Source organism: Carassius gibelio, chromosome B24, assembly GCF_023724105.1.
Source record: "Carassius gibelio isolate Cgi1373 ecotype wild population from Czech Republic chromosome B24, carGib1.2-hapl.c, whole genome shotgun sequence".
NCBI classification, from domain to species: domain Eukaryota; kingdom Metazoa; phylum Chordata; class Actinopteri; order Cypriniformes; family Cyprinidae; genus Carassius; species Carassius gibelio.
The window spans coordinates 8,027,227-8,040,651 of NC_068419.1; the positions used below are offsets into that span (position 1 = coordinate 8,027,227).

General features: G+C 35.2%; 1 protein-coding gene and 1 long non-coding RNA gene across 5 annotated transcripts in view; one reads left to right on the forward strand and one right to left on the reverse strand.

The window, feature by feature from the left end:
- The window catches only part of sh3kbp1 (SH3-domain kinase binding protein 1), a 48,548-nt gene extending 37,236 nt beyond the window's left edge, over nucleotides 1–11,312 (reverse strand). For 2 of the 4 annotated variants that reach the window (XM_052595479.1, XM_052595478.1), the window contains exon 1: nucleotides 11,016–11,289. In XM_052595479.1, the coding sequence (XP_052451439.1) occupies nucleotides 11,016–11,019 (4 nt within the window). In that variant the 5' untranslated portion in view covers nucleotides 11,020–11,289. Of the gene's footprint in view, nucleotides 1–11,015 lie in introns of all 4 variants that reach the window. The other 2 variants (XM_052595475.1, XM_052595477.1) reach the window with 2 other exon arrangements.
- LOC128012899 (uncharacterized) lies at nucleotides 11,309–13,410 on the forward strand. Its single transcript, XR_008183207.1, has 2 exons — nucleotides 11,309–11,454; nucleotides 13,170–13,410. It is a non-coding gene; the product is annotated as an uncharacterized LOC128012899 (long non-coding RNA).
- Nucleotides 13,411–13,425: the final 15 nt, after the last annotated feature.

Sequence of the window (13,425 nt, forward strand, 5' to 3'; positions counted from 1 at the left end):
GCCTTAAGGCATTGCTAGGTGATTATAGGGAGTGCAGGATGGTTGCCAGGGCATTGCTATGTGGGCACTAAAACGTTTGAAAGGTTTTTGTGAGTTGTTATGCTTCTATGTGTTGATTCTAAGGTGTTGCTAGATGACTTTAATGTGTTCTAGATGGTTTATAGATGTTACTAGTTGATTCTAGGGTGGTTTATATGTGTTCCTAAATGATTCTAGAGAGTTCTAGATGGTTTCTAGGGTGTTGCTAAGTGATCTCCTGGGCGTTTTTATGGCATTTTGAGCAGCTGCTTATTATTTCAAGTCAAAAGAGCCCATGCTCAAATCAATGATATTTTAGTCTCTAGATATGGCTTGGGACTTTTACTTTTATATAAATCTAAGAGAGTTTTTCAGAAGTGTTCTTCATAAGTGTAAACACTTTTAATCACAATGATTTATTTTTATTGCAATTTCATTTGTCGCCACTATGGTGTAGAAATTACACATTGCATCCTTTAAGGTTTATGCAAATCCCCAAATGAACAATAGAAATAATGATGCTTACCACAAAAAATACTTATATATCATGTCTGCTTTGACAACATCATAACTTATTTTAATCATATATTTACAACAATAAAAGATTTACTGAGATAGCAACAGAATAGGAGTCCTTCCATAGGGATAAGAGTTAATAGGCCCCAGGAGCATAAGCAGGCAACATGTTTTCACTGCAGATAGGAGGATCAAGACAGGAGCAAAAGCAACGAAACAAGGATCCGAGAAATTAAAGTGACAAGATATTTTCACGTTACAGCTTATAATATTAAAAAGAAGCTTTTTGAACTCTAGTGAACTACAGATGCTATTTCTGGAAGGAAAGTGCAAGATGAGAATGTCATCCTCTCAGATTTGGATTTAATTTGAATTGTGTGTTTGCATGAGGTCGTGACGGTGAGGAGGGGTTACCGTGAGGACAGGGATGAGAGATGGAGATACACCATCACAATGATGCGTTTATGAGATATCAAGTCATGCCACACAAGACGATATCAGACCCATGCCTTGCTCCAATGCAATGCACACTGCACACACACACACACAGCAGGACCCTGCAAACATCCTTTGTGACTTCTATATGATGTTTGATCTATATGGCAGCTCTGACTACAGGTTTCCAATAGGATATCATCCAACCCGGATTATCGCTCCATGCACAAGGGTATCGATAACCTACCATTAGATACTTAAATACATTAATGCATGGACAATAGGATCCCTCAGATGACCCTGCAGAATATTCTGGAAATTGCTGAATTGTGCAGGGAGGAAAGCACAAGGTCGTATAACATCGGTCAGCCTACAGTCATAACAAACACAAAGGTAACAAATACTTCCAAACATCTGGTGGAACACGCCTACGCATATGCACAGCCATAAAAAAAACCTACAGGCACAAACCCACACACATATAAATACAGAAATGCTACAGTCCGTATTGTTATATGGAGATTTATCATCTCTAATGGCTGATCAGGCCCAGCCAGACTCTCTGCAGACTTTTCTCTCCTTTCCTCCTCCATTGCATTGTTGGAAAATGTGTAGGATTTGGTTTCAAAAAGCTTAAATTAATAAAAATCATAAATTTAACTGGAATGGACAATATAACGGGACAGTACTGGTAAACAGGCAATTTTATTGATATAATATATATCATATATATCATATGATTTTTGTATGCTTTGATTTTTTCATGATATGATATTTGTTATGTATTGTACTGGTCAGTACAAAATATTCACTGGCCAGTATCTCAAAAGAATCGTTTTCTATGTTTCATAATGTAAATTATAATGTTGGGATGCCTAAACTAACAAAGCTAATGGTTTTCCATTTTTCCATTTTGGTATTTTTTATTTATTTTTTTTAAATTTTGTTTTGGGGGGGGGGGTGTATTATTATCAGTATTGATGTAAAAATTGTACAATTAAATTTTAATTTATAAAGGAATTTATAATGTACATGTAACATAAGTAATATGCATATATATATATATATATATATATATATATATATATATATATATATATATATATATATATATATATATATATACACACATTTACATTTAATATCAATTGAATATATAAAATGAATATATAAAAATATATTTATACATAATACAACAAACTACAATTTTATAAATGATGGACATTGCATTTTTACCGGAAAACAGCTGCGTTCTGTCTATGGAATTTTGCAGGGATAGATACACTGGATCATGACCTAAATCACAACTATCCATCCTTGACTTTTCCACAGGCTAGGGACACAATGTTGGGCCTTTGATTCTTTTAAGAGCTTTATGCTAGACCTTGATAACATTCTGAAAGATGACCATCGATCTGTGTTTTTCTTTTGAGCCGTGTCTTCTCTCTCATTCTCTTTGTTGTCTTCCAGCTGTTTGAGTTTCAAAAGATGTGACATAAAACACAGCTGGCATGTTTATGGAGAAACACAGTCCAAAAAAGCCTCCCACCCACACTTACACCCCCGCATTGAGAATACTTTAGTTTGTCTTGACTCTCCGCCACACTCACAAATGTCAGCCTCTGTCTGACTTTTCAGCTCGACCTTTCTTCAACTGACCCACACAAACATTTACACACAACAACACAAATACATAAAATAACAAAACTGTTTCCTGTTGCTTCTTGTCTTTCTTCTGCTTTTATATTGGTCACAAGAGAGACAGGAACAGTATTAGCCAGGATCCTGTTATCATATTACTGATACATCTGATACTGATACTTATATTATGATACATCCCGGGGTAAGAAATTCAAAATATGGGGACTGCTTTCTGTTAATTGAATTTTAGAAACTATACTCTCAAAATAATTACTCAGAATTTGTGTTAATGAATTGTAAAAATTTGTAAAATTAATTAAAACTGATGTGTAAAACTAGTGTTTACAACTGTGATGACGAGCGCTTAACAGGATCAACTAAATGATGGATTCTCAAAAGTATGAAAAATATTTAAAGTTCGCGGCATAGAATCTTTACAATTTGTCAGAGAGTTTTAAACACCAGTCTGTTTTTGTGACGACAGTTACACACCTCGAAACGTGAAACGATGAACGAAATGATTTGTGATTGGTTGTTTGACACGTCCGTCAAACGGGCAAAGAGGAAAGAGGAAATTTATTAATATTTAATGTTATTTGTACTTTAATTTTCGAGAATTAATGTGAATTATTGCAATATAAAAGAATACGTTAAAGTTAGGTGGGATTAATCGTGAAAAAATTTCAGAAAAATGTGCGATTAATTAGTTGTTTTTTTTATCGATTGACAGCAATACATACACACACACACACACATACTGGGTATATATTAATTTGTTTTATTTGTGTAATTAATTATATGAAAGTATAAAGTAACTGATGTAACAGAACGTTTTGATATTTTTTTTATACATAAAATATATATTTTAAAATATAATACAATATATTAAATATATTTAACTACTATTTATATTTAATGAATTTAAATAAAATATTTTGTCAAAAAAGGTGAAAAATAAAAGGTAAAACATATATACAAGAAAATTCATTAAAAAGGCCAAATAGTGTGCATTAACTGGAACCACTGCAGTTTATGCAATGCAAACTCCACTCACTTTTTCCTCCAGAAAAATAATAATAATAATAATAATAATTACATAAATAAATCGAATAACTCTTACACCAATATTTGAGTTAAATAAGGACTATTGGTGTTTAACAGATCAACCACCTCATTCTGATGTCATGCAATTTCTCATTTCATGTTTAGAATGACCTATGCATCCCGTGTGCGCTTTAAAGATTAGCGGTATTGTTTAGACCAGCGTCATTGCGTGCTGGTCATCTCCCCGAGCAGCTATAAATATTCCTCTTCTTAAATAGCTCCTTAAGTCTGTGAGCCTGGACTCAGCTGATTTGCACTGATGTGAGTCAAGTGTTTGTCTGCATTAAAGGACCTCAGTGAAACCATGTGATGTGCTTTCACGGCAGCATAACTCTCTGAGCTCATGCATTAAACATCAACACACTCGATTCTTATTACTGACTAAATTTATGTAGGCCTGATCCATTACCCCATCATATAAGCCTTGTACCCATAATCCACTGCATAAGTTAAGACTTGCAAGCATTATTGTTAGGTTTCATTGATTCAGAACAAGATCAATAATGTTCCAGCGTTGTACGAACAACCTTTTTGGCTAATAATGTGACCGAGCTGAATGATAATCCCTCATTGTTCTCATCTATGAGGAGCTTGTGACTTACAGATGATTTTAATTGGTCATTCTCGCATACTGACTCAGACCGACTGCCTCTCCTACGAAAAGGTTAATCAAATTTGCAGTATTAGATTGCATTAAGTGGAACAGACATGAATTCAATTAATTACACTGGCGAAAGTATTTTTATAGCGCGAAGAGCTCATGCTCAAGTCTGACTGGATGAGCAAGATGACTGCAAGATGAGTCAAAAAAGATAAAAAAAAATTAAAAGAACCATTTCATACCATCCTGACCTATTGCACACCTGAACTGTAGGCCAAATATAACTGCATAATCATATAACCACCGGAAAAATGACCCAGGCGTAAACAATCGCTGCGAAATATAGCAGATTCCAACACAAGCATACTACATTTAGAGCAGTGCTGCGATCGCAGACATAGTCCTGACCTATTTCACTAGCTACACTGCACTCTGGTCTGGTGAAAAGACACATCAATGTCCTTCCATATGAGTTGAAGTCAGATCTGTCGTCACTCGCCAGGGCAACATAGGAAGTAACACCGAGATGAATATACATTAATCAGCTGATGTGATGTGTGCGGCTCAACCACACTTGACCAGAGACATAACTATTAGAGTTCAACATTTCCATGGGTACCCATGTGCTGAATGCAAATTCTGTGCTATTTTTTCTAAATAAAACATTAAAACTCAGTAGATAAATGAAGAGATTTAAATGCTACAACTAAATATAGGCATCAGAACATTATAATGTGCAGTATGAAAATGAATGTTCATTTTGAAAATGTGTTTTTCGAGATTAACTTTAGTTGTTAAATTATGGCTATGGAAAATTAAGTTAAGTAAATACAAGCATGCACAATTAGTAACTAATATCGATACAGTATTATACTGATAAAGGAAAAAAGACCATCTTATTACAGATATGGTACTAATACAATGTGGGTAAAAATGAAGTAATAATAAGTCTTTTATGATTAAAATTTGAGACAGGAAAATTAGGCTTCTGAACTGATTAAATAAACTTGAAAAAAAAAAAATCACAGCAATATTCTTAAAGGTTTTTATTTTTTTATGTGCATTTATTTAGTATTTTGCCAAAAAAGCATGATAACGATTTCACAAATTCACGGTTTCACAATAAAAAAAAAAGCAACTAATGCTGTAAGCTTTACAGAGAACCCTCTCATTAGGTACATTAATATAAGATTATAGCAATTATTGGATGGGAGAAGTGTCGACAAATATGTTTAGAGAAGCTTTATTCGCACATCAACTGAAAACAGAATAGACTAAAACACTGATACTGAGATTTAAAAATCAATATGAATGTAATTAATGTGAAAAGGAGCATCTGAGTGCGTTTGGGATATCTAAAGTTACCTCGCATCCGCCTCAGTTCTCTCAGACATTTTCTCTGCTGTATATTGTGCGTGGGGTGCAAGTTGAGACTCTGACTAGCAGTCAAGGGGAATGTGCATTTGCAGATGATTGTCTCTGTTCGGCTGCATTATAAGTAAGCAAATGTTTAGGGATGGACAATAAACTGTTCGACATGATTAACCCATACAGGTTTTGGACTATCGTCTCTATTGCGGTTACACACTCATGCGAAGTTGCTGTGCTCCGTGGTCATGAAAACTTATCTTTGCATTTATTTTTAATTATTGCGTTTTAAAAGACAAGTGATTTTAAGCCATTGAATTGCAATCAGCAACTAAGATTAGAAGTGATTTTGCGGTATACACGTGCTATCTGAGAGGCGTGCATACATATGCTCATAGAGAGCAGGAATTCTTTTTACTGCTTTATAGGCCTTGAACGGTTATACACACTTGTATAAGTGTCAAACTGCATCTTTGCAAGTATCCTTGTAAACACAGTCATTCAGGTCTTAAGTGAAAGCAAACAGCTGTGTAACAGTATATTGGATCCGGGCAGTTCTTAAAGTGACAGCAGTCTAATAATCCTGCTGTTTGTCAGTCATGCTAATCAAAAAGAAAATAGAAAAAATCTCTCACTGCTCTCGACTAAATCACTTTTGCAACTTTAGTATGAAGAAATATATATTTCATTGACACTGTGAAGGATATGCAGTGGTTTTATACATTTGATTACATCATACAAAATATGTATCCTTTGTTTTTTATTTGTTCTACTGTGGTTTTTTCTCCTAATGCTTATTCTTACTTACTCACCTACTGTTTACTTGCGTTTAGTGAGCTTAAGGTTTTTGGCTAGTATCGAATTTTGATATAATTTTTATTTATTTTTTTACCAAAAAAAAAAAAACTAGATGATGATATATATCGTTACCATGAAATAGAATTACTCATATCGTGATATGGTCATATCACACACCCCTACGAGGTATCAACCATCAATTTTAATATAATGATATACCAATACTGCTACAATCCTAGTTTCTGGTGGACAAACCACAAATTTACAGGACATTTACAAAAGTAAAGGGGAAGATCCTCTTAAATGTATGACCGCATGTGGCTCGCCATGTGTCCCGGCAACTCGAAATGTGTCAGCCAAACCACTGATTATGTGGGTTAGACTTGGGTCATGTGCAGAACTTCGGAGAAATTTCCAAACAAATGGTGCAAGATGAAAATGATGCACTTTTCCCCGAAGCATAAAACATGCAGTAAACATGCCATTAAATGTAGTATAGGACAGACACTCCTGCACTCAGTTCCTGAGCACAAAGTCTAACTCTACTTCCTTAAAGCCAACACTCACAACTCTCTCTAAAGTTACTGCTCCAAATTCAGGCACGTTAATAAATCATGACAAAGCACTCGGTTCTTTGTATGTATTACTGCGGTGAGACGAGAACAAACGGCAGAGTTCAGATTTCTCGCAAAGTTTCATCATAGCATAAATGCATGATTTAAAAGCGAAATGTTCAGCGAGTGTAACAAAACTTAAATTATTAATGTACAAAATGTTTTGTTCGACTGTATGATATGAATAAATCTGGAGCTATTGAACAATTTTGTACAAAACTCCCTAGCTGTGGTGGAACTTTTTATCAACACGTGAGGTGACTCTTGAATGGAGCAAATGCCTGCAGACTTAAGAAATCAATTATTACTCATGCTCCAAAACACATAACTTTTTTTTTATTTTATTTTTTATGATTGCATATTGTGCATTTCCTTATATGGTGTTTTGCACAGAAAATGATTATGTTGATTCCATCCAAAATAGCTCTCTTCGAGAACATTTTATAAGAATCTATCAATACTATTATCCAACATAGGGATGACCAGAAGGCATCTGCAGAAAATTTCTGTGCTGCATTCAGGGAAAAATCAGCAGTAAACAATGTAAACATGGCAAGATGTATTAGGCCTAACCGGAGCAGAAAGTACTGGAAGATGAAAGAATAATCAAGTTAGCCAAAATATTTAATAACCATAAACAAAAGAAGTTGGAGATGTGTAGATCTTCCAAATCTTGTGGTAAGTACAACTACTACTGGTTCCCCTACACTGTTGCCACTGGCAATAAAACAGCTGTAATATGGAGGAACATAGGTAGATGTGTAAATGCTCCACGATATAACAGGAACTCATCACACACAGAAACATGCCTCTCTCAAAACTTCCCTGTTCTCTGCCAAAGGGCAATGAATGAGCATGACACAGCAGTCATGATAGTAAAGAGACCCGAGAACAGTGCAACCCTTTCCAGAATCCAAAGCTCACCACATCACTTGGGAGGAAAAGCAAAGCTTGAGTTTGCAGTGAAAACAGTAACAGGGAAAGCCAGGGCTTCATTAACTTGAATGCGGTATGAGGATTCACAAGGAGCCCTTGATCACTATGAATTCATTTACTGAAAGCATGTTTGATTCAAAAATAAGAGCCAAAAGAATGCTGTCAGTAGGGATGTTCAATGCTGAACCAGAAATCACGGGTGGGTCATGTATACTAGTCTGAAAAATTATTGGCCAGTTAATAATGCTCAATAAATCACTACAAATATTTCATAAATGCATGTCTTTGGGAGTGTCACATGAAATCACGGATTTTAAATATTAATGAAGATGTTGCAAAGTGTTTATCATATTAATGTTGCAAACCTTTGTACATTTTCCCTGAAAGGGTGCTTATTATTACCTTAAAGGGATATTTAATCATTAAAGGCCTGTTCACACCAAGAATGACAACTAGAAAAATAACTACCGGTACTGTTAGCATCTTCACCAATGCACAATAACACTGTTTATTATAAGCTTGCACTGCAGTTTTGTCATCTGCCTCTTTATATGCTTGAGCTCTTTAAAAGCAGGATGGATTCTGATTGGCTGTCAATGTTTTTATAGTTCATCGGCTGAAAAAAAAATATTCTGAAAGTGATTCCAATGATATTGTTCCTCTGCGGTGTAATCATTAAATTTATGGCGTGAGCCCCGCTACTCTCTTAAATTTAGAAAGATTTTTTGAACTTTATTGTTATAGTAATTGATCTCGGTGGGAATAGGCATTTATGTTGTTCCAAACCTGTATAACTTTCTTTCCTCTGCACGACACACACACACACACACACACACACAAAACAAGTCTCATTGTATTTTTGTCTCTACAATAAAAGTTAATGGGCTCCAGTGTTGTTTTGAACCTCACTGACTTCCACTATATAGATGAAAAACACTGAAACATATTCTTCAAAATATCTTTCACATAATTCAACAGAAGAAAGAAAGTTCTACAGGTCTGGAACGACTTCAAAGTGAGTAAACAAGAAGATGATTTTTATTTTAGTTTTTTTCTTTAAGGTACTAACATGCATTTTATAGGGGCGGGTGATATACAAGTTGTTTGCGCATTTTTTTCAACAGTGAAATGATTTTCCCCAGCTTTTTAATTTAGAGCAGAGCATGGATCATTTGTCCGATTGATTTTAGATCAGATCATTCCAGCGGTCCTGTTCGTGTCATTGATTTATGTTTTGAAATAGTTTGTACACACAGCTGGCCCTCATTCATTAATAACTGTTAGCGTTTATATTTATGCAGAAACGAACAACCCTTTTCCTAACAATCAGTCTGGTGGGTTTGTACACGCATGGCTTTACTCTCTAAAGAATGTAACCAAATGTGCATGCAATGTGCTCAAAACCTGTTTAAATTTTCAACACGTATGTCTGTTGATCTAAAGGCTTTGATGAATCTTGCCAAAAGATCAGACACACGTGTGCAACTGTCTCACGCTCAGAGACGCTCGCTCCTCTTTTTGATGAGCTCATCACGGGAGAGCGCACAGAACAGAATGGATCATAAGAGGATTGTACATCTGTTAGTGCCTCAGTCAATAAGAAGTTGTTTTTAGTTTCTTTATGTAAATCATAAATGGTTGTAATCCAGTGTCAATGATAGGCTCTGATCTGCTTAGTGTGACACTACATTTGAGATTACAGTGATGAGTCTGCAGTTCTGACTATCTCTTCCACAATAGTGTGACATTCTTCAAAAATGGCTGTCATTATGTTTTATCATCAGCGCAATGTAAGGAAACCACACCAGCAACTATATTTTGGACTGAAATGCTAAGCTTGGCTGCAGATGCCCAGTTATTGACCATAATAAGCTTGTGGGAGTCATGGGGAGGCCGTCTGTTTAAAACTCAAACGTCCAAACTAATTCAACTTTTTTTTAAAGAACAGCACATAGTATAATGATAACCGATACAACCTCATGCCAGAAGCATTTTGAACTAAATTGACAGAAAATCGGTTCGACCAAAATTATGAACACATTTCTACTTAAAGGTCATGATGAAACGGAAGCAGCAACCAAACTTGTTTATGACCTATATCAGAGTGAAACAGATTATAGAAAAAGAAGGGGAAAAAAAGTACCAGGTGGTCAAATTATGACATTTAGATTAAAATCATGTCAAAAAAAAAAAAATGCTTGCTTGAATTTTCACAATAACTAGCATAAAATAAAATAGATATGATACATTTTAGATTTTTAAAGACCGTTTAATTTAAAATATTTATTTGATATTCTCTAAAATAGAAAATAGCAAATGTAAATAAAGACTTATTAACAGCCAATTAAGTACAGTTAATGCTGATACTTACAATGTTAAAATATCAACTGAGTACATTACTATTTATAGATCATTAAAACTATTTATTAATTTTGTAGTCTAATTGTATTTATTATCGTCTAGAAAACAGTTAGAGAGTTCTATCTATCTATCTATCTATCTATCTATCTATAGAAACGATATCTGTCGATATGTATTCGGAGCTCTAATTTGCAATCCAAACAAACAAATACATAAAGCACGAGTAACGTTAGTTATTCTATAAGAAGTTTATAATTCAAAATAAGCTATTAAAAAGATTGTTCCTCCACATCCTTATGAAACAGAAGCAAAAGCCACATCTGTGAAGAGAAACATAACGGACAGCTGGAGGAGAGCAGGAAACCTCAGAGGGAAATGAAATTCAGCTTTTAACTCTTCATCACCTCCGAGCAGCGGAGAAGGAGACATGCAAACGTGTCCACATCATCAGATCTTCTTTCAATGTAACCTTAGTTAACGTTAGTGCGACGGATGCATGGTGCAAACACTATCAATGATGTTCAGTTTCATTAATGTTTTATATTACACATCAATAGCACACTCATGCCAATAGGATATCTGGCTTAAGATAACCTGACTTTGCACAAATCGGTTGTACTTACCCATTTATGAACTTGTTTACGCGGCGTGTTTGTGTAGGATGTTTTTCAATGTAGAGAAAAAGACAGAAATCCGCTACTTTCGAGATGCAGCTCCTGGGTCGGAAATACTGCAAATAGTCACTTAAAAAGAAAAAGGAACGCGGCTTATGCGAATATTTCTTACAGATTATTCTGTCCTTCATTAAAAAGAGGGGAAAAAAGGCAGGGGCAACAACGCGGGGGGAAGAGATGATGTGGATGTTGCCCCAGCCGTGAGGCGCTTCACTACAGTTTCGCCTCCGTCGCTTTACGAACTCCAGCTTGCCGTCACTGCGCTCTGTGGCGCTCATGAACCGAAAGTTCTCGCGAGAACGGGAGGGATGCGCTGTTAAGATCTCGGCCATCGAACGGGATTTTCCGCTGCTTTACAAAACAAATACCTGGGGCCTGTAAATTCCAGGTAATTGTTTCTAAAAAAAGAGATTATGTCCTTCTGAGGATATATGGACTGATGAAGGTTAACGCGACACGTATAAAGCTTAATCAATTAAGTGTCAAATATTTGGTTACTTTTTAACTCCAAAGTGTTTGAAAGGAATGTAACTTGTAGGGAGACTAGAAAGTGTTTTATTTAAAATTTGTGAAACTGTTTGCCAAACTTTGATGTTGCCAAATTTGTATGCCAAATCTACTACTTATTTCTAAACTGTGGGATCTTGTTACAACCTGTAACATTTAGATATGAAGTTACACTTTCCTTAAATGATTGTATGTTACAACACAACCGAATATAAGATGTTGTTTTATAAGAACATTCTGGTTGATTGGAACTTGGCCAGTAATTACAAGTATATTTTAGAGCATGGATTCATTTCAATTTACAAATGAGCTCTAAATTACTATTCTTAAAACAAATAATCCCAAATCTGAATTTTTTTAACCTGTGTTAGATTGCAAATTTCCTGTTATACTGTTTCCGTTAGTGTCTGCTGCCACCCTGTGGCTTGATTAGATACAACTGCCAGTTTGACTTAATTTTTGGCCATGCCTCCTTAATGAATATTCAAATATATATATTTTTTCTTTCAGTATTTGTGTTATTCTACTTGTCAGTGAACTTGCACTGGGCTTTCCCCTTTTGTGTTTTAGTGTGGCTTAGCTGACTGGATCCAAGCTCTATTATAGCACTATTAATGTTGGGATAACTACTGATCACATAAACACACAGAGACATAGGAATGTGCTTTAGGCAGCAGAAAGTGCAGTCAGCTGCTGTTGACTAACGGTGTGGAATTCAAGAGGGAACAGAGACACAGGCTCGCAACTGAACATAAACAGGACAGAGACAGACTGCAGGTGAAACCACTGAAAGAGGAAGAAAAAGTCTTCCAGAGAATGCTTTAGGCGTCAACGTGCCTTTATTTTCTTGGCTGTTTATTTTAACAGTCCAACAGTCTACTCAATATAAAATTAAGATTTCAGATTTGGAGTATTTTTGGAAGATCCTCTGCAGTGAATGGGTGCCATCAGAATGAGAGTTCAAACAATAATCCATAAATAATCCACGTGGCTCCAGTCCATCAATTAACATCGTGTGAAGTAAAAAGCTGCTTGTTTGTAATAAAAAAATCCATCATCAAGATGTTTTTATTATAAAGTCCTTTTTCCGTAATATAAAACAGTAAAAAAAAAAAAAAAAAAGTAGTCTTGTCTGAACCAGGAGAGAAATATGCACAGATCCACTGAAACAGTATAAAACAGTTCTAGACAAATATGTCGGTGGATTTTAATTTTATCGGTTTGGCTCTCATTCACTGCAGAGGATCCAATGGTGAGCAAGTGATGTAATGCTCAATGTATCCACATCTGTTCTGATGAAGAAACATTTACATCTTAGAAGGCCTGAGTAAAAATTCAGCAAATTTTCATTTTGGGTGAACTGTTGATCAAGACCTTAAACTTATTTTTATTTTAGATAGTGTCCAAGGCTACATTTTTTTATTATAAAAATAAATAAATGAGAAAACACAACAAAATGACTAAAACTTAAATGAAATATATGTATTTATATAAACTTAAAACAAACTCAAATTAATTAAACAAAAAATGTCTATACCTGTAATAAAGATATATACTTATATTTTAGTTACTTGAACATATCTTCGTGATTCACAGAATGTATTGTTCAGGTACGTTTAGCCTCCAGGCATTCAGAAGAAGAAAGGAAGTCCAACCGCCTCGCCTGGTTTCCAGCAGTTCCAGGTGTCTCTGTTTAAACTGTGCCTTTGCTGTTGAAATGACTGCGACAGAAGGGAGTCTTTGTCTTGAACCTCATACAATGGAGGCGAGAAAGAGCATTGAAACTCGACCACATTGTTAATTAGCTACTCGAAATAAAACCGTTGCCTAAATGAAACACGAACGTCTGTGC